The 23,828-nt window shown below is 44.7% G+C and overlaps 3 protein-coding genes across 4 annotated transcripts; 2 read left to right on the forward strand and 1 right to left on the reverse strand.

The window, feature by feature from the left end:
• Nucleotides 1-929: 929 nt before the first annotated feature.
• LOC131261243 (signal peptide peptidase-like 3) lies at nt 930-22,857 on the reverse strand. 2 transcript variants are annotated; one of them, XM_058263222.1, is made up of 7 exons: nt 22,799-22,857; nt 19,740-20,153; nt 3,883-4,494; nt 3,690-3,812; nt 2,967-3,615; nt 2,629-2,749; nt 930-2,555 (listed from the first exon to the last, which is right to left on the reverse strand). In XM_058263222.1, exons 3-7 carry the CDS (start codon nt 4,187-4,189, stop codon nt 2,487-2,489), a joined length of 1,269 nt encoding a protein of 422 aa, XP_058119205.1. In that variant the 5' UTR covers nt 4,190-4,494; nt 19,740-20,153; nt 22,799-22,857; the 3' UTR covers nt 930-2,486. The 2 variants fall into 2 exon arrangements, with proteins under 2 accessions (XP_058119205.1, XP_058119206.1); XM_058263223.1 differs by having other exon boundaries at nt 3,690-3,815.
• Nucleotides 5,870-8,311, forward strand: LOC131261244 (solute carrier family 25 member 44). Its single transcript, XM_058263224.1, has one exon. The coding sequence runs from the start codon at nt 5,935-5,937 to the stop codon at nt 6,889-6,891; it is 957 nt and encodes a 318-aa protein (XP_058119207.1). The 5' UTR covers nt 5,870-5,934; the 3' UTR covers nt 6,892-8,311.
• On the forward strand, nt 16,856-17,948 carry LOC131260388 (fatty acid hydroxylase domain-containing protein 2-like). The gene is made up of 4 exons (XM_058262091.1): nt 16,856-16,925; nt 17,003-17,178; nt 17,243-17,700; nt 17,777-17,948. The coding sequence occupies exons 1-4, from the start codon at nt 16,856-16,858 to the stop codon at nt 17,946-17,948; spliced, it is 876 nt and encodes a 291-aa protein (XP_058118074.1).
• Nucleotides 22,858-23,828: the final 971 nt, after the last annotated feature.

A 23,828-nucleotide genomic window follows, 5' to 3' on the forward strand; every position in this document is an offset into this window, starting at 1 on the left:
CACTCGCGTCATATTGGTTGTAAGTATCGTTTTGTTTTTCTTTCTGCCCTCCAGGTGCACAAAAACCATCTACCGACCGCGACGACGAACGAAACACGACCACCCAGTCCAATGGACACTACCGCAGTGCCTAACGCGTCGGCTGTTTGTAGCTCGCTAGTACTCGGAGCGATTTTTACGAATGTCATCTCAAAGGAAAGGTCTTTGTGGTTTTTGAGAGTAAAAACAAGGATAAAGAGAGGCTTTCCCCTTCAAAAGGATCCTCGGAAAAGGATCTGTCAAAAAGCACATCGCATGTTTTGGACCCAAAGTTTATATAAAGGAGAGGTAAGTTCGGCCACAAAAGAAGGTTTTGATGCCTTTGGATAAAATCTAATTTTTAAACGACCCCGGATCAATAATTGTTTCAATCGGCGTGTGAAAATCGTGGTTTCGTCAATCAAATCTTGAAATAAAAAATGAAATGTACAATAGAATTGGCTTCTTTTTCGTAGTCATAATTTGGTATGCAAGAAGTTCTACCATGTCGAGTCCTTGATGAGAATTTCATTTAATCGAGCTTATGTTATCAACCAAACAGTAATAGGTAATGTCAAAAATTGAATTCAAAATGGCTACCATGGCAGTGCTATGGAGTCACCTTCCTAATTTCTGCTTTCTTTTTGATCATCATCAGCTGTCTTGGATGATGATTTGCTATAATCATTACTGGAAAAAACTTTGGTAATGAGGGTTCCATAAAATTATTAAAGAAAAACTGTAAAAACTATTCGAAAATAGGAAAAAATCGGAATGATATTAAATAATTTGTTCCATTATACCCTTTCATTCTCACGCAATATCATTTATGGGTCGTTTCTGAACATCGTCATCAACATGGTTTAAGCAATTTTTCAAAAAAACAACCACGCACACGTTTGTTAAAATTCTTTTCTGGAAAAATTAAAAGTTATATTTCTTTTCACTATTATTAACAGTACTTTTGATTATAGAAAAAAATCTTTATAAAGTATACATTCGAGACAGGCGGAGATAAGAAATTATACAGAAGAAAAAAATTATCACATTATGTATATCGAAGTTCGGTTCTGTTCTCTTGTTCCGCGCACTGAATTCAATAGAACACAAAGCAAGCAATACCACCGGACATTTACGTTAGGAGTAGGATCATTACAATGAAACTGGGAGAGCAAAAAGAAGATGCTATCAATTACTGCTAAACTGATGATACCGGACTTTTTTGTGATTTTCTTCTATTTAGTACACTTGTCAGTAAACCTTATAGTAGATTGCTTCCAGTGTTTACTTTTTCTTTGGGAGCCGATAAACGCAAATCGTTTTTGTTGAAATGTAAAAATGGGAAGCAAATCGTCCTTTTCTGAATCATGATATTTCGCTTCTTTACATAGCATTTTCAAAATCTATTTCGCAACTTAACAATTCTCTTCAGTTAAGTTTAACATGGTCTCGTCGCAAAGTCTCTCGAACTTGGTTCAAGCGGACAATGAAAGCATGTAGCAGATGAAGATGAATATGCTTAAACTTCCTGTCAGTTCGGCTTCCCACTTCGCACGGTACTAAACATAGGACGATCTAATTTTCAAATCAATCTTTTCCGGCATACAATTTTGCTTTCCAAATAATACATAACGTAGAGAGAGAGAGAAAGAGAAAGAGAGAGTATAATTCGGCAATCGAAAAGACAAATATGTTTTAAACTCAATGGAACACAAATGAATCTATCGTTAAACTAAGGCAGTCAACGGAAGCGTGCACTGCATGCCGAAACGTGACTCGAGTGTTGGTATAGACGTTGTGTGTACATATGATGTAAAATGAGTTATAACCTATTTCCTACTAATTCACTTTCACATTCCTACATCCTTGCACATGGGATATATGTTTTTCTCCGTGCATCAGCTCAAATCTGATTGCAATTCAGGGACCATGTGTGTTTTGTTCGGCGCCATTTTGTTCCTGTACTCATTTTTCTTTTACTTTTGCTTGTCACACGCACAGCATACACACAAACAATCTACTAATCGCTAATGCCTAATCACATTCAAATATTTTCGAATTATCTTAAATGATTTCCGGTGCCATATGCTCGCGCCCGCCCGCCTCCCTCTAGGTCTGTTTTCTTAGTAACCTAAACACCCTCGTGACACACCCCCCGGTGATTCCAGGGGTTTCCCTTCCCCCGAGAGATTGAGTGCGTGGAAATTGGTGGCAATCGATCAATGCTGCTGCAGTTCGATTGCGATGAATCTTATGTTCATAGTTTGCATTTGTTCGATCGTGCTCCTATGCGACGTGCCGGATATACCGTCCATATGACATACCGTAGCTAATTGGCGCGGTCGGTTTATTTGCTTGCACTTTTGCTATCTCGTACACTTTGCTACGATCCACTTTCGAGTCTGATCACTTAATACTATCGCGTACCGTTGTCTGTTTGCTTTCCAGTAACAATGTTTCAGTGTGTTTTATACTTCTAACTGCTTCGACGCTTGCTGTATGATGAACGGTTCACTCCACATGCGCCGTAAATCGCCCTGTAGGGGAAAAGAGATGTTGGAAATTGTAACTTGGACATGTTGTTGCTCAGTAGAGTTGCAATGATAGTACCTTTAGATACGCCATCGTAAGCAGAGGTAGCAGTGTAAACGGTACCAAATAGAGTAACGCCGGTTGGGCCGCTTTAAATACTTCTGAACTGACAGTCGCGGTTAACAATCCGAGGAAGTAACTGAAAGAAAGGAATCTCTTATCATTTCTTGTTTTGAGAAACGAGAATTCTAAAGCATAACATTGAAAATGTTCTGCAAAAGTAGGACTAGTTCCTCTGACGATAAACATAAGATGTGTAAAATAAGATACCTTCAATAATTTCTTGAAACAACTCTAGGAAAGTGTTTTCGAAATTTCAGTCGTTTGGAAAATTTACAGAAAAATGTTATTCTTACCCTAGTAAGGAACAATGAAAATAAGTAAGTTTTGATCCGACTCCTCTTGGTGGCGGTACGCCCGTTTCGGCCGTTTGTGTCGATTGAGATTTCTTGTACGCATCGTAGCGTAACACGAAGCAAAGCAACAGGCCGGGCATCACAATATCACCCAGACCGAGCATCGAAAAGTGTCCGCTGTTGTGAATGCTCGGGAACACCAGTTTACCCGGCAGGTTCAGCTTGGGCGGCTCCTTGACGATGCCACCGAGGTTTAGCTTGCGTGCCACAATGCCAACCGGGTTGTCGGCCGGCCGTGTGGCCACCTTCACCATCACGTTTGTGCTGAAGATGTACGAGGAGAAGAAAACCCAGAACACGTCGTAGATGAGCAGACCGGTCAGCAGCAGCGTGGACACTTTCAGGCTCGGTAGCCGCACGAATGCGATAAACGCTACGCACAGCCCCATGCCCATTGCGTCCATTAGTAGCCAGTGGCCCGTCAGCACCCAGATGCACACGATGGAGACGGCAAGGGAGAAGCTGAACAGTTCGGCCGCCGTGAAACGGCCACACACGCCGAACGATATCCGATTACCATCCGTGCAAGGTCGGATGATGTACTGACACATCGGCAGCAGGAGAAATGCCAGGGCAACGGTGGCTATTACTGTAAGGGAACGGATAGAATTGTGGACGTTAATAGGTGACCATCGAGTTGTTGACTGTAGCATTCGAACTTACTCGCTGTGCAGACGGCAAACAACATTTGCATCGAATCGAAGAAGAAAAACATCACCAGTAATGAAACTGATGCGCCAAGGGGCAGACATAGTGCGTGCATCGTGTCCAATGTGGCGAATTTATCTGAAAAAAAAACCACGGGAAACATTTGCATTGCACATTTGTTTGCCAACATCCAAACGGTGCCGCTTACTTTGCTCCTGCTGAACCGGCTCGCCAGTAATGAGATTGTTCATGCTTTCGCTCTGTCGTTTCTTTTCCTTTTCCCGCTGTTCCTGCTCCATGTTGAGACTCCGGAAGCTACCGTACACGATCAGCAGCATCGAGATGAGACATGTCGAAACGCGGGACGAGTCCATTATCGTTCCGTACGCCCACTGATACTCGTGTGTGTCGCCGTCACCGTGCACCAGAATATTGTCGTCCACTAGTTGTCCTGCTGCTGCTGCTGCGGCCGCTGCTGCTGCTTCCTGATGGCCGTTGCCAAATCCTTCCGACATGGCGGTACGGCCGAGCCAGGTAAGAGAGCGGTGGATACGCGGTGATGCGTCGTTTTTATCTACCTCGATAAGTGTGTGCCTGCTGTTGCTTGCTATAGTGCTTGCACTACACAACCGAACAAGAGGTTCCCGAAAACGATTGTCCCCGCGCTACGGCTCTTCCCCGGACGTCCGGTGTGCACACAACCGGATAACGAATAGTTACACGCCTAAATTCATCTTACCGGACGCTTTTTCTACCTCAAATCCGTTAAACTGTGGCAGATGGTTGGTTAGTTTATCTCTACACCTGGTAGATGTGTTATCTATGGAAAAGAGAAGAAAATAACATTGATATGTCAATAGTCATAAAAAAACTTGGAATGTAAACAAATGTAACATGTTTCTTTTTGTCCCACGAAGACGTCTTCGACATAGACTGAATAGTAGAAAACATTACTTGAAGAAATACATTTTATCCTGAAACATGAATCACTTTTATGCTACTTTTTGCATAATTCGTATCGACATCAAAACTTTGCCTGCGAGAGGGCTGAATTCACCAAACAACACTTTTATAGCACACGAACGATTCGTGCCATAAATTGCACGGCGCATGCACAGCCCTGCAGCACCAACATGACAGCTACATATTGCCTTGAAGTGAAAGAGATAGCACCGTCAACACATTTTTTTCTCCTTCGATGTCAGCTGTCATTGATTCGACTAGCGTTTGTGATGTTATTTCATTCGTCTCGAACAAACCTTTTCTCCATCACCCGTGGAGTGTGATACTCGAAAAAAGATTAATTCTACAATAATATTGCAAGTGCGGACACAATATGCAGAACGAAAGGTACGCATCCGCGTCGCAGGGGCTCGATTTAGTGGTCTCGTAAATCTAGCACTCCTGCGACTCGTGGCACCAAACCGTAGAGCATAAGTTGGGCTAAAAAGCAGCTTTCTCGATCCCGTGTGCAATGAAGAGCGCTAGACAATGTGGAAGGTGTAGAAGCAGCATAAAACAAAGGTGCGTTTCAAAACGAACAAGTGCACGATAGGAAAACCATGGTTGGTGAACAGTTAGACTTAGACGAAGGAAAAAGAAACCATCACCATAGTGTGGCGCAAACGCGGGAAAGAGTGAAAGAGAAACGGATTCGCACTCCACCCCACAAGGTGGTGGACGGAACAAACATACATTACATAAACAGTATCCGAGAGAATACTATCTGTGTTCGCGATGATACGGTAGAAATTATGAGCAGATCGAAGTAATCGATGTCACCGTCGAAAGGGAAATGCTACTCATTGCTGGTAAATGCATGACTGATGGTTTCTTTTGTTTTCTCCGTTGTCCACAGGATTCTTACGTCCGCTCGTCGTTTAGACATCCGCCGAGTGCAAGAATCGCATAAACAATAGCGACAAAGGAGTCGTAGAAGGACGGTGAAACCTGTCGCTGCCTTGCACTGCCTTTACAAGGTCAACCACCATCTTAGCGGCGAGGACGGTGAGCTACGGCACACGGCGTTGTTCCCTCACGCAATCCGTGATAATGATGCAAACGCAAAATATTTCACCATACGCCTGGTTCCCGGTGTGACGTCACACCTTGTGCACAAAAATTGAACACACACAAACGCGCAAATATTAGACAGTGATTATCAGTCAGCGATACAGCTGGCCTTTGAAGAGAACCCGGAAGATCATCAGCTGACGCTAGCGTGTGTACTCAAAGAATTTATAATCTCAACCCAGCAACCATGGTGGACGGGAACGCGAGCGGCCCGTTCTTGCGCACGATCGAGTGGGACATGATGGACAAGCGGAAATTCTTCCCCCTTTCGATGCTGAGCTCTTTTTCGGTGCGCTGTGCCCTGTTTCCGCTGACGGTGATCAAAACACAGCTCCAGGTACAGTTCCGGAACGACGTGTACAAGGGCATGATCGATGCGGGTATCAAAATCTACCGTGCCGAGGGTGTGCCGGGTCTGTACCGGGGCTTCTGGATCTCCTCGGTGCAGATCGTGAGCGGGGTGTTTTACATCAGCACGTACGAGGGCGTCCGGCACGTGCTCGGCCAGTACGGTGCAAACCAGCGCATGAAATCGCTCGTCGCCGGCGGTTGTGCGTCGCTCGTCGGCCAGACCATCATCGTACCGTTCGACGTCATCTCCCAGCACGCGATGGTGCTCGGGATGGGCGCCCACGGAGGCGCCGTCAATCCGCTTGGCATCAACTTCGACAAGAGCAGCAGCCGGTTACGGATAACGCGCGATATTGCGCGGGAAATAATGCGCCGTGATGGAGTACGCGGGTTCTACCGGGGTTACACCGCCAGCCTGATGGCGTACGTGCCCAACTCGGCCATGTGGTGGGCCTTTTATCACCTCTACCAGGACGAGCTGTTGAAGATCGTACCGCCGTGGGTGTCACACCTTTTCGTGCAGTGCGTGGCCGGCAGCTTCGGGGGATTCACGACCACCATCATCACTAACCCGCTCGACATCGTCCGGGCACGGTTACAGGTGCAGCGGCTCGACTCGATGAGTGTCGCTTTCCGTGAGCTGTGGCACGAGGAGCACTTCCACATGTTCTTCAAGGGGCTGACGGCACGGTTGGTCCAGTCGGCCGCATTTTCCTTCAGTATCATCCTCGGGTACGAAACCATCAAGCGGGTTTCGGTCAACGAGCAGTACCGGCACATGATTAGATGGTAACGCGTCGGCGGCGTTAGGCGTGCACGCTCATTTCTAGCAACGTAAGGATCGATTTTGTACAGCATAAAACGCTATAAGCATCACTAGCAGCATAGCAAACGTTCATTCTTTCGTAGTCGTTACACCATTGTGAGTGTGTGTATATCTCACCAGGGATTTGTAGCCGTAAGGAACATAAAGTTATAGCCAAGGATAGAAGGGAATTGTTCGACTAGACGTGCAGCTTAGTTTGGCCGTTCCAGCAAACTGTGAGCAGTGGTACAATAAGAGAAAAAGAAACAATAACAGCACTGAGTAGAGGCTGACTGTGCATAGCTAAAGATAGGTTTAATCGATGTGCAATAGATTGCGTAATGTAAGCTGTCAAACAGCGTAGGGCATATAGAAACCTGAAATTATGTGTGTTTCAAGAAAAGCTACGTTTTACAACGGACCAGAAATAGTAACACCTCCCGAACTTAATTTGAAACGTGAGAACCATAACATTTCTTTAACCTTTCATTACATTTTTTTTATTCAATTAACCACGAAAACATACAGAGCAACCTTATGAAGAAATTGTTATCACTTTGTAATTTACAGTAAACTTCAATAATATATTTGCAAGACGAGTTTTCAACGTTCCATCAAAGTGGTGGAAAAGTTAGGTCGAAACAATCAAATTTACATCCATTGTTGAATAGCGGAAAGCACATTCACGAAGAAACGCTACACGTAAACCAAAAAACAAAAAAAACATGCTAGTTGTAATAAACTAAACCAGTTGCATACCGTTACCTCCTTATATTATGTTGCTAATTGACTTACTGAAGAAAAGTAACTACCACTTGTTGCTGATAAGTGTTAACATATTTGCCAACTTGTAAAGTTGTACACAATAAATAACTTAAGTTTAGACTTATTTTATGAACTACTTTAGTGTGTATTGTAAGTCACATTATATTGGCGAGATATTATTAACAGCGGATTCTTTCGGCTATAGTTCCCTAATTCAATATTATATTTATTTCAATTTTGATGCTTACACTTCCGACCGATTAGCATCGATTTCCTGTGGTCGACTGATGAATTATCAGCACATATACAGGTTAATCAGACGGTAGAAACGTAATGAACAGATTGGGAAAGGTTTATGCTAGTGAAAGCCCTTCATTTGTTAAACGTTAGAAAGCAAGCAATAGACACGAGACCAACCGTAGGCCGCGTAGCAGAAATCGAAGAAATTATATAGGACACACTTAAAAGCGCCCCATCCAAAGCAAGTTCGCGACTGTTTCGTTGTAATTATTTATGTTAAAGCGTAGGAGATGTTCAGTTTCTCCCACGTCATTGGACGTTCGTACAAGAAACGCCGCCAGCGACGGAGTGGTTAAATGTAGCAAAAATAAAAACTCGAGGAAAACGCTGGTGTAAAGTGTAGAGCCGTAAAAACTCGTTGCGTTACCATCTCTCTCCCCGCTACTGTTTGTGGCAGTGATGAAAGAAAAATGGGCACAACAATAGGAAAAACAAAACAGCAACTAAGTACAAACTCTTCTTTCGTTGTGGCTGTTGCAACTGCATCGTTGAAAAGATTCATTCTTGTAGCATTGTTGTTTTCTTCGCCACCGTTAAGAAATGCGATTCTTAGGCTTTGGCTCCTATTCCCTCCTGCGCTCTCTATGTTAACGTTTGCCCATATCCATCCATTCCGTCCATCGATGATGAAAACATTCGGACTTGTTCGGGATCCATTTACTAGCGTTTAATTGCCGGTGGAGATCTGCAATTGAATCTCGAAATCAGGCGCCCATTCGCAAACTCACCGCAGCCCCCCCTGCTTCCCCCGTAGCAGCAGTAAAACAATCTGTGGGCAGCGAAAAGTCCGCACCTCTTGCACAAAACAAAAGCCTCACGAAATGACGAAAGGCGGACGGTTTTATGAGCAGGGCAAGATTGTACTTTCAGAACCTTCAAAAAAAGGGCACGCCAACGAGTAGGGCGTGCAACAACACAGAATGCAACCCGTTGGGTTAAGGGAAAACCTACCGAAGATTAGCGGGAAATGGATCAACCTTAAACCGCCACCACCACACCACCCATTCTCCCATCCGTTTTGAGGGAGGAAAAATCTAAACCATTTCTCACGCGCCAACGTTCCCGTTTCGGTTCGTGTTGCTGCTACCGCTCGTGTCACCGATGGAAGATTGGGTCACGGGGCCACCCCACTATAAGACGGCGACACGACACGGGAAAGGGCCCAATTTTATGCTGGTTGATTAGGATGGAACAAAAACAAAACCAGAGCACCAGAAATGGATTGTTCATCATTGTTCGAGGGCAACGGGTGCTCTTGCTTGCTAGGGAGTGGCCTACAGTCCAATGACTGGCACTCGGCATGTATCTGTGGCCATGGATCGGGATAGCAACGAAAAGAACATGAAAAATATCCCAAAGTCTAGCCGTTGGGGGAATCTGAACTTAAACAAAAATGTTAACCAGTTTTTCATGAGGAGAAATAAGATTTGTTTAGAAACATGCAATGAATAAAGTTTGGCAGGCAAAAAGAAGTTATTTAAAAGTTTGTGTTCTGCTGATGGAAGAAATAAGGATTTCAGTAACACAACAGCGGTATCTTCAGGTTAGAATTTTTGTTCACATAATACATCAAAGATGGCCTTTCTTGCAGACGTAACGTAACGTAACGTAACGAAGGCATCAACAATATTGCCCATTGACCCCGTCAGCATGTTTTGATCTTTAGAATGGTACTAATCGCTCAGTCGATCGCCCTTTCTTGGCGGGGTCTTTACCAATCAGCGCGGTCCATTTACGATCTGCTTAGATACAGCGGCTAGCGTTTCGTACAGCACCAACATTAAAATGGCTACCCCAGCATCAACGCACTACAAACCCGTTAAATGACCATTAAAAATTCGCACGCAAACCCCCCGGTCGGATTGATGCCGGTGGTCGGGAAAATAGGAAAAACGGATTGGACCGGCCACCAGAGCGAATGGTGCCTGTTGCTGCAATCCAAGAGATGAATAGCCTTAAACACACAAATACAATGCTGCCCCTGGTCACGGTGGAGATCTGTTTTCCACCCGTCTCTCTACGTCTTCCCTTTGGCTACTTTACTCTCCGATACACTCTGTTTTATTGGTATGGAATCTGTGCCAAACCTGTGCAGGTTTGTTTATCCAGCTTCTCTGCTCTTCACTCTGGTTCCCACAATGGCCCTCCGCTGGGAAATGCTGCAATGGAAAACTGCCACACACTCATAAACACACACAACGGTGGCGGCAACATCATCATCATGATCAACAGAATACCCCCTCTCCCAGAAAGAATGGAAGTGTGATGGCGGGAAAAATGATGACCCCACCACGCAAACTGCGTGCACCTCCCCCTTCCTTCAATGGTGAAACAATAGAATTCGGCTCTTCTTTTACGATGCCATTTGCAGCCCGAGACGGAAGGAATGAACGCGATTGGGGTATAATATGACGGATTGAACACGTTGGTTAAGATGTTTTACTACAAAACCCGGCAACAAGCAGTAGTAGTAGTAGTAAACTAGCTACCATCTCGCACGTCGAACAACTTTGGCCATTTTCCGAGTGGCTGACTGAGGAAACAACGCCAAGCAAAAGGTAGATTGAGCACAGTGCCACTTTAAAGTTATGACTGACGAAACACAATGCGGTTCCCTTGCGATGTTGAGGAAATCCAGCGGCCGGGTATGACATAGTTCGGGCTTTTCCTTCGCCATCCATCCGCCACAATGGGGGGAGATATGTCGAAAAGGTGGCACAAGAAGAACAGGCGACGAAGCGAAAAACCAATCGGGAAAAAGGTCAGAGAAAAGCTTGTGCGAACGAGGAAAACCTATCTGCTGGTCTGGTTGATTGACTTTTCGTTTTTCTTCTCTTCGAGCAAGAGCGACGGATTGCCTCACCGTGGTTGCGTTTAAGTGTCCAGGTACGACACACTAAGGCAACAATAGCTACTCTACTGCCGGAGATCAATTCGACCCTTCCCGAACATGTATAGCCAATCGGACTGCGGATTTGAATGTGGTGTTAAAATAGGAATCGATAATTAAATTCGATGACATAGTTTTATGTTTCATTTCAATAGGTGTTGAATTTCATCTTTAATATTTTTGGGTCATTATGGGATGCCATTATCCTACGATGAGAAATTATTAGCAAAAATTGTAAATAATGTTGGAAATATTAACAAAAAAATATATTATGAAATTTAGTTTAAAATTTAGAAATAATAAATCAAATCCTAAATTATTTCAAATTTTAAAACCTAAAACCAAACAATTAATCTCATTTCTCTCATGTGAGATGCATGTTTCAAAATCGGAAAATAATTTGGTTGTAAACACCAGCCCCTTTCATCATGCCATGTGCTTTTGAGGTGCTTACAATGGCTCCATTTTTCAACCATAATCTAAATTATTTTGGATCACGTCCTTCCACGTTTACAGATCATTTCCTCGTGTACTGGTTGGCTGCGCATACTTTACCTCGGTGCCTGGTTAAATACGACTGTGTTCGAAGCATAACGGTAACAATGCTCCACGACATTATGTCACGTTTATTATGCTGCATGGCACCAACGTTTCAGGCACCATTTAACGCATCGCTGCAAGCCCCCAGGCCATTCGTCAAACTTTCGGGCGGGCGTCGATGCCAACACCTGTCGACAATTGTGGTTTCGTTGTTCTTCAATCCCATTTCACACCCGAGAAAATTAGTCATGTTCGCGTTCGATGATGATTGATATAATTGTAGTGAAAATAAACGACCGGAAAAAAATCCTTCCGTATATTTTTAAACTACCCTCCCCCTTTCCGTCGATGAACAACGTTTGAATGGAATTGAAGTCCATCAACCGCGATGGCGCGGATACAAAAACAGGTGGAAAATTTCTCTTACACGAGAATGACATAAACGATCGTTGAGAGGAGGCAAAGTGTGTCGGTTTCAAGTGGGAAGTGGAAACTCCTAACACATCGTTTGCACGATTCGCGAGGAAAGAAATAACGGCGGGACTTTTCTTTCTATTTCTTACCACCGACCGGAGGGTTATGTATGGCAACTTCCCGGCGTACGCGTGCACGTAATATGATGCCGGTGATGCTTACCGTTGGTGTCGACCAAAAATGGATCCAAATTTCAAATTCTTCTTCCCCATTTGCGGCGAATAGTGTTTCCTGAGCCACCAGCCTTTTCCGGTTCGCTTATGTCATCGACACACATTATTTGCACACACACACAGACAAACGGATGCTATTGATCGCTAGATTCGACCCGGGATATGGAGGGCACGATGTAATCCACCATAAACCCAGTTAAGCTCCTAATGCCAGGAAATAAAGTGGAACTGATTTTTCTGCCATTCTTCCGTGTGCCATAATTAGGTCACCTACGACAAACATTAGCAACAAAGACACTCCGACACAACTGAAAAGCTATTGTCGTTATGCAAATGCTGCTAATTGGATATTTTATGCTACCATGAACCGGCACGGGCAAAGTTTGGGGATGGAAAAGCGATTGCGGGGCAAAAGTGCCTCAAAGCAATGCGTGCACTTGTGATGATCATCAGTGAACCCACTTTGTTGCAAATTCGTTCCGAACGAGCACTGGGTGACGGAAGAGCGAATCGTATCTTCCGCTTGGATCGCGCTGGACTAACCCCGGTGGAGTGTCCACCAGCCTTGCCAACCTTGCCCTTTTGTGGGGACCCACATTAACCCTGATCATCTGACGGAGTCCCACCATTTTGTTTTGCATTTGAACAAAAGCTGTTTGCGCCCTCGAAACATAAAGTCAGTCCAAACGGCCTGCTTAGACCTTAAGGAATATTAAACATGCTGTCCTAAATTATTTGGCTCAGTGCAGAATATAGGTCTGCTCACAATAATAATTTTTAAGACTTTTTATCTGAAACACAAATTTGAAGGATGTTAACTCTCCGTTTGTCAACTTCATTTTCCATTCTAAAAGTATAGAAATAATGCGCATAATGGGCAACATGGATTTGTTGACCTTTATCGCCCCTAAACATTTGGTTATTTATGGTGAAATGAATGTTCACTTATCCATGAACACATCAATCCTGTCTTTATGCTCCGCTTCAGGACAACAGACAAATCTTAAAACAACATTCGATTTTGAAAAGCCCCTTTCAAGAGACGGGAAAAAATTACCACACCACAGCAACGCTCCTCTCTCTCTCTCCCTCAAAAGGAGCAGTTAGAGGAAACCAACGACCAGACCGGCGTGTGAAAAGTGACCACCACTCGGGGTAACCAGTTCGAAATTAAACTGAATCCGGTCGCGCGCTGGTCGCGAGTCTGGCCCATGACGCCTTGTCTCCTCCCCTACTAGTAGCAGGTTGGGCACGAACTTTCTCTTTCATCGCAATCATGTCCGTCTGATCTTGCCTCTACTGTGCAAAAGCAGCCCCTCGATTAATTTCCATTGGGGCCCGCCGCTCGAACCAGTCCGCTTCCGCGGGCTTCGGAACCGTAACCGGAAGCAAAACCCGATGAGTGAAATGAACAGCGCGCTGACATAGTGTATATGTAGTCGTGCCGCCCCCCCGTACCCTTCCGTTCCTTCTCCGCAGGATGCTTGTTTGCCATTTCACGGTTCACGCGTGTCGGAAAGTGAAGTTGTATCTGCTCCAGTTTATGTTAAACAAATTTCAGCCTGTCGTGGAATCGCTAAAGGAGCAACGAAAACTCGTACTGGCAAAACAAACGAAATTAAAAGCATTAAATCCCAATACTACACCACGTCTTTTATTGTATTTTGTTGAAAAAAAACCGAAACAACAACATGAGTACGAATACAAATTGAAATGCAAAAGTACGTATGTACCAGCTCTTGGGCTACATAACGCGCGACGACGCTTGTGACATAAGAGGCTTGTCCCGGAGTAGCTCCGGTGTTCAGTAAGGATTTTAAAATGCCTCTGCCTTACGGTCGGGGCCGCTGTAAAGCCTGAACAACTCGAACGGAAAACGGCAAGAGAAAAAAAAACAACTATCGATCTTTCACATTCGAACTGGACCGAACTTAACTCCACGCGGTACGGCATATCATGGTTTCCCGCGGAATCGTTTAGCAAAATGGGGAAATGACTACCCGGCTAAAAAACCACCATCCACACGAGGAGCACATGAGGTCCATCATCGGGTCGACGGCACACGGAAAACGTGATACCTTTTTCACCCCCCCCCCCCAGCGCGAGGCGGTGAACCCGGGAGAAATGTGATCGAATTTCACCACCACCACCAGACCTCACGAATAGTATTCGATCCGTTGAGGACCGTCGGGGATCGGGTTGAAGGGAAGCGAGCCCACTAAATGTCCCATCTTGCCAGCGTTCCACACCAAATGGAATGGGAATCGACATGACGGGCCACCGTTCACCTACTACCCTCCCTCTCTTTGCCTTCCTTCGTGGCGGTCAGACAACGAACCAAAACCTCCTTTTAAACCCAACTGCTTCTGGGCGATAGGGCATATGAGAAGTCCTCTCCCCCCAACACGGACTTTTAGACGGGGGGGGTCAATGCGAGGGGCGCAGCGTATGTTTCGCCCCCCGGCGGTAGACGGAAATGATTGTCAAAATATGTGGAGCATAAGTTGCATAATGCGAGGAGCGGCGGAAAATGCGCCATGAAGAAATGGAAAGAAAAACAAAACAAAAACCGTGCGCCTACAATACGGACGAACGAAGCTAATATTCGCGTGGCGTACGGTTGTGTATGTTGCCAGTCCTAACACCGGAAACGTCTGGTGGTGGAAAAACGGTGGTTGCCTCAATGAAATGAGGATCAATGGATTGAGCTTTTCCTTGTAGTGGGAGGCTATTTGTTTTGCTTCTGTCTGCCATCATAACAGCGGAGATATATATGAGCTTAGTTATAAAAAATACTTGCTCCTCATGGTTACATACACGACGTCCAACAAGAAATTTAATTTGCCAACAAATCCGTAAACCAAGCAACAGCTTCTTTATTTATTCACCTTGAACACTATCCGATTGCGTTTGCGCAAAGCAAACATTTTCATATTCGCAACTTCTGGAGGGCAAAGGTTCGAATCGCAATCGAATAATAGAATCAGTAAATAGTTGTTGTGCATTTTTAATCACTATTGACTGATTCGAAAAACTTTAAGGCGGCGCAGGGTTCCAACAAAACATATTACTCAAAGTTAAAACCATATATTAATGCACTTAGAAGTAAGATTCCATAATGACTAGAGAGAAAAAAAAACAAATTCAATAAAAAAGTTAAGAGTGATGCTAGATAGAAAAACATTCATTACCTTTATCTACAACGTTTGTAAAAATATTTAAATTCCATTTCGCATTCACAACTGTATAACGTTTTCACCTTATCTGTATATCTTGTGTTTTATTTGTTAATCTAAACATTACTCTGCGCAATAATATTGTTAAAAGAAAAAGGGAAAATGGAAGGCAAAATTATACTTTGCAGACTTGCAGCCTTATTTTCTCTGCGAAGAAACTGATCGCTGGGCAGTTAGGTTGCTCCCGTAAAGACTTCAAATCGTACCCAATTATGAAACAAATTCATGTCTGCGAACTTAAAATTTTAAGCCATTTGAACAAACTTATAAACTTAAATGACACTTTCGCGATCGGTTAGTGTTTGTATGGGAACAAAACTGAACTAAATGGTTTCATAGGGTTCCCAGTCACTGCGACGCGTAACCTAATCCACTCCGAGGGTTCCAACCAACCAACATTACTTTCGCTATCCGTACCAACCCATCGCAGGGCGCAGTCCCTTCCCGGCCACTAACAATCGAAAGGGCCACTACGCGAACCGATTTGACAGTGATTGATTGTGAGCGTGGCAATAAATGCTGCCAGATTTATCCACCCAGCCAGCCCCCTCCCTTCCCACTGCCCCGTGTGCCTGACCCGGCGCTGGTCAAGCAAAATCAAAACATTCGTACGTACGGTGGTGGACGCCAACGGAATTGGAACGGATGAAAATGCAAATCGGTTACGTTACGCTTTCCGGCCGCAGCTAGTAGTGTCCACTGGGGGCCATTCAAGACGAGGGTTGGTCCACTGTCCGAAACGCAAAACGTTACCGGTGGTTGCCACTTTCGGTCTCACTTTCGCTAGCGGAAAAGAAAAGTATTTCAATGCTCCGGAAGCATATTTTAAACACATATGAGTGACTTGCTACAATGTTATTTTTGAAACAAGATAAAGTAGATATAATGATATGAAGACAAGGGAAGAGAGCATAGGAAGTCAATCATAAATCGAGTATTAAACTATAACACACACTTTTATTTAAATTGAGCTAGATTGTAACTAGATACAAAAAAAGGTAGCCAATTACGAACGTGCTTATTCCGTTTTTTTACATAAAATAATGTTTTACAGTAACATAAAATAATGTTTTACCCTTTCACCAAATGTAAGGTGGTTGAGAGAGAAAAGCAAAGAAAGAACGCTAGGGCGATGCACAATTCTTCCTTTTGCTTCTATTTAGAGCAGTTTTTAATGCGTTTGTTTGGGTACAGACGAAACCCTCGAATCATGCAAGCGTTTTTGCTCCCCCGGGGGAAGGGCTAAGGTTTCTTATCTTATCGCTGCTGCGAGTGGCTTAGTCGCGGGGAATAATTCAAGTGGAAGTTAATACCAATAAAACCGGACCCAAACGTAGCGCGTATCAACTCGGTTCAGTGAGAGGAAAAGCAAAGTAACAACATACTGACACCAGAACACGCGGAATATGATGAGCCCGTAAAGTGTAGGTCCATCAGTGCTTAGTTGTACGCGCTTGGCAAAGCATCGTCCTTTGCTACAGAGGTGTTGAAAACTAGAACCAGGCTAGCAGGTACGTCAAAGGAGTGTTATATAGGGTGTACTACAGATTGAAGTGTCCCAAGGTGGCCCCGGGATGGAGTTGAACGTCAGTGAGAGCAGCGGCTACCTGCAACAGCGATGGGACGATTTCTTGGACGTCGTCGGTAAGTCGCGAATTGGGCGACGCGATTTGGATCAGTTGGCTTAAGTTTGACTCTTCCTTCGTCGCACCTCTCATTAGGGGACGATCCTGAGATGCTGTACGTTTGGGGCCTATCGATTTACGTCCACAGCCTCTACTGGGTTTTGGGATCGTTCTTCGTGTTCATGGATCTCTTCCAGTGGCCCGCTCGGCTACGGAAGTACAAGAATCAACCGGGAATCAATGAACCCCTCAAGTGGTCGGACCTTCGCAAGGTAAGTCTATAGGAATTGCTAAAACCGATCCGCACATCACCGTTAAAACTCGCGTGCCTCGTAGATCATTCGTACGGTGCTGATAAACCAGCTTCTACTGAGCGTTCCAATAACGCTGTTCGGCTTCCGTGCCTTGGTGGCCAGCGGAACACCGATGGAAGTACGCACCCTCCCAACGCTGTACGAGCTGGTGCGTGATCTGGCCATAGCGGCCGCCGGCTGGGAGCTTGGGTTCTACTATAGCCACCGATTGCTTCACTCCAAGCACCTCTACCGGTTGATCCACAAGCAGCACCACGAGTTCACGGCACCGGTCGCCTGGGCGGCCATCTACGCGCATCCGATCGAGCACGTGTTCGGCAATCTGCTTCCCCCGCTGCTGGGGCCCCAGCTGATGCGCAGCCACGTCCTGACCACCGCGATCTGGCTGACGTTCGTCATACAGGACACGATCACCGGCCATTCCGGGTATCATGTGCCGTTCCTCAGCAGCAACGAGGCGCACGACTACCATCACATGAAGTGAGTATCGGACCTGGACCTGGACCTGGGCGGAAAACCCATCAGCAACCTCAAATTTTCCACCATTTTCCAACAGATTCAACCAGTGCTACGGTGTGTTCGGTTGGCTCGATTGGCTACACGGTACCGACTCACAGTTCCGGTCGTCCCGATTCTACCAGCGCCACCAGATGTTGCTGAGCAGCAAATCGGCTCGCGAAGTGGTGCCGGACGACAAGAAACAGCACCACAAGAAGAAGATGAAGTAGTGTAGCAAAGTGGAAATATACGTTTAGTTAAATATTTCCCTTTTTCCTGATGCCATATTTTTATAATCCACACACGAGGGCTTTTAAAATAGCACGCTCTTTCCTTATCTGTCCTATTATCATGGATTATCGATGAGTATCGGAATCGTTTGCTTCATTCCATTTGTTATCGGACATCGTTAGGCTGATTCTGCAATTCATTGAAAACATCAAATTTAAATCTATTTTGAAGGTTTTCTGTAGTAAAAGTGTTTAATAATCTGATTAAAGGTTTAAAACAGTATCCGATCAAGTCTCTTTTAAAGAGAAACAAAACTCGTCGCTAAACAAAAAGAATTGAGATGGTCTCCTTATACTTCCAACTGTGGAATGTTTACGGAAGTCGTTAACGATTTTCGTCAAGCATAAACCCTGTGGTTTAATGCAAACAGTCTATAATTTTCCTCAACCTCTAGGATCCAAAATCCTTTCCTTTCAGGGAATTTGTTAAGTATATTGCAACCCACATACCTGTCACGGAACTGAAGGAAAACTTCATCTACCTGATACTTTTTCCCTCCCACACCTACGCTGGCTGCGTAAGCCTCTTTTAATTAATACATTCAATATCGCTCCACGTGCCACCAATTGGCCGATTCCAATACGATCACATCGTTACGGGCGGGAAGGGAGGCTCCCTTTCCAATAGTAAATGCCCCAAAGGTGCCACTCTCCGGTGCATTTAAATCCGGCGATGCAGATGCGAGCAGTTGCATGCACTTCCGACCACCGCCATTCCCCAAAACCCCCGGAAAAGATTTTCGCAAGGGGGCGGGCGGGACCGGTTTGTTCCGATGAACGAAAAAGTGCACTTTTCTATTTTGTTTACCACGTATTCCACTGGGCGGCATCATCATTTACGCCCCTAGCCTCCCCCCCACTAACTGGCCGATTGAAAAATGATTCAGATTTTATTACACACCCAACACAGCGTGTGTTCGGCCCCTCGGGCGTTCCGTATGACTTTCCATTTTCCAACCCGATGGGGGACCGCGATGATGGTGGTGGAAAACGGCGCCACGTACAGCATGCGTTAATTTGCATTGCAAAGAAATGCACACCGGAGAAAGACATAGGAGGAAGCGTGGCCATGTACCGAACTGGAAAACTGGAGGATGGTAATGAGTGTGTGCGGGTAAGTAAGCCTCACTCGGCGTTCACTTTTCCTATAAGTGTGGGCGTTAATGGGGGTGAATTAAGTAGGAAATGTTTTGTGCACTCTTTCTCCCAACAGCGTACATAAAAATTCTTCTTAAGTTTAATGAGCTTATTACTTATCATAGAAAAATACCTAACGAATGAAAGTGAATCATTTTGCTAACATTATGGTTAATGATGGATGGAACTTTCATTTTTTATTCGCACATAAAACCAACCTACCATACGGAACTTATACTTAATTTAGTTATTTAAATTCCCCATCTTTCACCATCGATCGTTGAGATAGAAAGTGAACATATCGTAATGGATTGAAACTGATTGTGTGTAACATCATAATATTCAAATAATCACGAATTTCGTTTTGCGTAAATATCATACAAAAAATTAGAAAAAAAACCATAAAGAGAGAGAAACCAAAATTCGCACGGATGATGCTTTTCTTTTCACCGCCAGACCTTGAAAACGCAACCCCAAAAGTGATCGTTGAGTACAAGATCTGTGTCAATCGGTTCGGGCTTAGAGATAACCCCATTCGGCCTGCCGTGGACAATAATAAAAAAACGGTCAAAATAGGAATTCTCCGATGCTTACCATTGGTCGCCGAAAAAACTGGTTCCTATTGACCGGCGATCGACTGTCTCGTCCCGTGCTGCCGTCTCCGAAGCAGCATAATTCAGGTCCGCAGGTCAGTTCACGCTCTTACAGTTGTTGATCGTCGCAGGCCAGCTGATGATCGTTTGGCTGGAAGGCTGGATGGCTTCGGGACCTTTTCCGATCGGGGTGAAGCAGTTCGCAAAAATGGGGAACTATTTTATGATGTCTAGGATTGTGGTTCCTTTTTACTTTTAACACACCGTGTTCGCCGGCCTCAACTCCAACCTTCGCCACAATGAAACTGTTCCGCTGGGAACTTTTAAGCCAAACACTATTTACTAGCGCCGGTGTACACTTCTAACACTGCTCGGGAAGCCTTAGTACATTTCTAATTACCTATACCTTCACACACTAACACAGGGTAGTAGATTAACGAAGCTTAAGGTTACTTAAAATTTCGCGTGGTTCACTTTATTTAAATGCATCGACGAAACCGGGGGGCCTGGGCCCACTATTTCTATCGTTCCTTTGCACCACACACCACTAAACAAACTCGCGTCATCACTCGCGCACACGGCGTACGGATAATGGGCTCCACCGTACCGATGTCAATTCGCGCTGATCCAGCTGATTGGGTAATAATCGAAGCAAAATGGTGTTTCTTCTGACTTGACGATTCGTTTTGTTTGCAGAAGGAAGGGCTGGGTGGGGATGAAGGAACCCGCTACGAAAGCTGTTTTATATTGCGATCGGTTCCGACAACCTCATTCATAGGAAAACTGCGTACAGCAAAGAAAACAGTTTTTTCGCGGAATACATGTTTTCTATCTTCCATTCCCATGTTTTTTAAAGTATTCAGCAAAGATCGTGAATGAATTAAAACGTCTCCGGGGCAAACATGTCGGCAGTTCTAATTGTGGTACAATTAAACTCACAAAGCAAACATCAACAACCCTGCCACAGCAAGCAGCTTTCGGGGGTTGCTGTTTCGTGAGGATTACTATTCGAGCAATTAGTACACGGGGCTTAAGGATTGCGGTGGGAGAAGCGGGGGGCACAAACTTTGGCCAATTTGTTTGCCCTACTACCCTCCCCCGATGTTCAATGGAACTTCCACGAATAGCACGACGGTTGGCGTTGAATTTACTCCACCATTCACGGCTCGACATGAATGACGAACGTTCGTCTGGCGTTTCTTCTCCGTGAGAAGGCAAGGATCGAGCGAATATGAAGTCGCCCGTCAAGGCATACTAGTTTCGCGGTTGCACAAAAGCCTACCATCTACCAGAGAGTAGTCGATGCCGTTGTCGTGGATTTTTTTCTTTTTCCAGTGTTGCCTTTCTCTCGCCATGCTGTGAGGCTTATGCTCTCGTAAAACTGGTCGTCGTTGTTTCTGTGCAACATTAAAGATCAACAGTGTTCGTGCGGGTCAGTCGGTTGCTTCCCACGCGCTCGAAAAGGCATACAAAAAAGTATCCCAGCTCGCCCACCCCATTCCGATGCTGGAAAATATACATAACACGGAAGCGTGCTTAAGCTCGCTGGAAACATTACCACTCAAAACCCTACCAGGCGCAACAACAACCTCGGCAAAACAATATTGGAAGCACCAGTAAAGCAGCTTAATGACCTCGTCAGTTGCTTCGCTGTTTCATTTGTTTATATTTTTCACTCGAGCAACGTCTCACAATACTGTCGAACACCCTTGAAGGGATTCTTTCATCAACGTAGCACCGAGGAAAAGAAGTCGTCGATAATTCGTCGGTTACTGTGACCTTTTCTTCGGTTACATTACGAGCAAACGAAAAAACAATTTGACTACCTTACATGGGAGAAAACTTTCACAAGCAGTATATTTAGTAAAGTATTGCACAAACATGCTGCCTTGCCTGCTACTATCCAAAGTATATCTAATAGAGATCTAAACCCGGAATGTAATAACGTTGGACACCGTGGTTTGGTACGCGTTCGAAGGAAAACCCATCCGCGATGGTGATCGGCGAACACACTGTTGTGAGTGTTACTTTTTACACGACTTTTTCTTCCTCCATTCGGTTTTCTGGGCCAGCGCCGCTTTCATCAGCTAGGCAGTTTTCTTTTCGCTCGTTACCACCTTCTTCTGCCTTCCTTTCGCTTCCAAAACAGCCCACACACACAACACACACACACACACGTTGCTGTTCACGCACACACACAGGTAAACGGAACTGCTAGGCACCCCCCAGGGGGTGCCAATGCTCCAAATTGCTTCCCTATTCCGTTGGAAAATGCAAGGCAGGATTGGTGATATGCAGTCGTCTTAACCGAAAAACGTTCTTCTATGTGCCTTTGGCGAGAACATTGAACTGGCCATAGCTTCATGTGTACACCATGTTTACATTTAACACAAATTAACGAACACCTTCGAAATTGATGCTTTTTGACAGCTTCCGTGGTAAAGATGTCGTTTCCCCTAAATACTAAATGCATTGCCAGGTATACCGATCGATCTAGTGGCCAATATTATTCAGTAGCGTGCACTGTGTGCATCGGGAAATTGTAAACAACACTGCACCCACATTGCAAATTAAAACATTTCACCCAGCCACTTCTACCAGGTATCGGCAATGGAACTCTCGTCTTCTTCTTGGCGTAACGACCTCTTGGTCATGCCTACCCACCCGTTAAGGGCTTACGAGACTTGTTTCCCTGTTGTACGTAGATAGTCAGTCCTCTCGTACAGGAGAGGGTCCGGTCTCGGTTGGGATTCGAACCCACGCCGTCGAGGTGGTGAGCCCCGGCGCTCATGGGCCGATTTTCTAACCAGCGCTACCGCTCGGCTGTCGCGGACCCCCCCCCTGGAACTCTCGTGCATCGCGCGAATTACACTTGCGCACTGTCTCTAGTGAATAATGCCTTCGAATCATTATTGTTTCTTCTGCGAAACAATACAGCAGCGCCAGTCCCATTTGTTTGCTTGAAGGACCAGCTGTCATACGCAATGCAAACAAAAAAGGAAAGGAAACAACGGATCGTGCCAGGGAAAAGCGAAACAACACACGCATTTACATCCATACTAATGTAGGTACACTCGGTAAATCATCCATTTTTATGCACTGGGGAAAACATCGTAGGGTCCTAATATGCTGTATTACTTGCAAAGCCAAATTTGTCCCGCATACACCCTCAACTCACTTTACTGCACCGAATTGCCTTTTCTTTTCACCGAGGATTCGAAGGATTCGTATTTTCAACGCACCGCAGCAGAGACACGTCTGTATCGTCTCAGCGCTCAAACACCAAACACGACTGGTTTAGTGTAGTAAAGGGAGCTGTAACTGTATAACTAGCTACTGTAGCTAGGTATGGATAATAAAAATACTAACTAGTTACTCTAAATATTACCAAGCAGGTACTTTCGTTACTAATATATTGCTTAATATTTCGAAAATTCACAATATTTGGTTTCCTAAAACATCGTTTGCCCATCAAACATATACTCCGATAAACTATTTTTCATATACTGCATCATTATTGCCGATGAACCTATGCGTCGAGACGTTAGCTACAATTTACCCAGGGTACCTATGAGTCGAGTAGATAGCTACATTTTACCCAGAGTAACTGGCCGTCGTTGTTTCCGCTGGTTGCAGTGCCTAAAATTGCCAAATCTCGCATAACTTGTTAATTTCTGAACCGATTTTCACAATTGACCCCTCAAATGAAAGGTCTTGTGAAGACAAACATCTTGATACAACAAAGATTCCACCTCAAATCGAAGTTTATGAAATAAACTTTTGAATGGGACGAAGGTACAGATACCTTGGTTCGTATTTTCTGCTGAAATAACAAATTTGGTAATAACTTCATGATCGCTTAACCGATTTGCACATGTGACCCCTCAAATGAAAGGTCTTTTCAAAATAAACAACTTTGTAGAACATTGGATCCATCCATACTTTCTAGTTTTTGAGAAAACTAATTGTGTGGAAAAGAGACAGCACTCTACCGGGAACAAGGTGAATAAACTACGATAACTAAAAAGCCAAAATCTGCCAATTTTTTAATAACTATTGATTCTTTCAACCGATTTGATGATGATGATAA

This window comes from Anopheles coustani, chromosome 3 (genome assembly GCF_943734705.1).
Source record: "Anopheles coustani chromosome 3, idAnoCousDA_361_x.2, whole genome shotgun sequence".
NCBI classification, from domain to species: Eukaryota; Metazoa; Arthropoda; class Insecta; order Diptera; family Culicidae; genus Anopheles; species Anopheles coustani.

Bases quoted from the DNA above. Each gene is read 5' to 3' on its own strand.
- LOC131261244 (XM_058263224.1), top strand. From the start codon at position 5,935: ATGGTGGACGGGAACGCGAGCGGCCCGTTCTTGCGCACGATCGAGTGG.
- LOC131261243 (XM_058263223.1), bottom strand. From the start codon at position 4,189: ATGTCGGAAGGATTTGGCAACGGCCATCAGGAAGCAGCAGCAGCGGCC. The intron at 3,616-3,689 runs GTAAGTTCGAAT...GTTCCCTTACAG, and splicing joins GTTTGCCGTCTGCACAGCGA to TAATAGCCACCGTTGCCCTG. The intron at 2,556-2,628 runs GTACTATCATTG...TTTCCCCTACAG, and splicing joins TTACGATGGCGTATCTAAAG to GGCGATTTACGGCGCATGTG.
- LOC131260388 (XM_058262091.1), top strand. From the start codon at position 16,856: ATGGAGTTGAACGTCAGTGAGAGCAGCGGCTACCTGCAACAGCGATGG. The intron at 16,926-17,002 runs GTAAGTCGCGAA...ACCTCTCATTAG, and splicing joins CGATTTCTTGGACGTCGTCG to GGGACGATCCTGAGATGCTG. The intron at 17,701-17,776 runs GTGAGTATCGGA...ATTTTCCAACAG, and splicing joins CACGACTACCATCACATGAA to ATTCAACCAGTGCTACGGTG.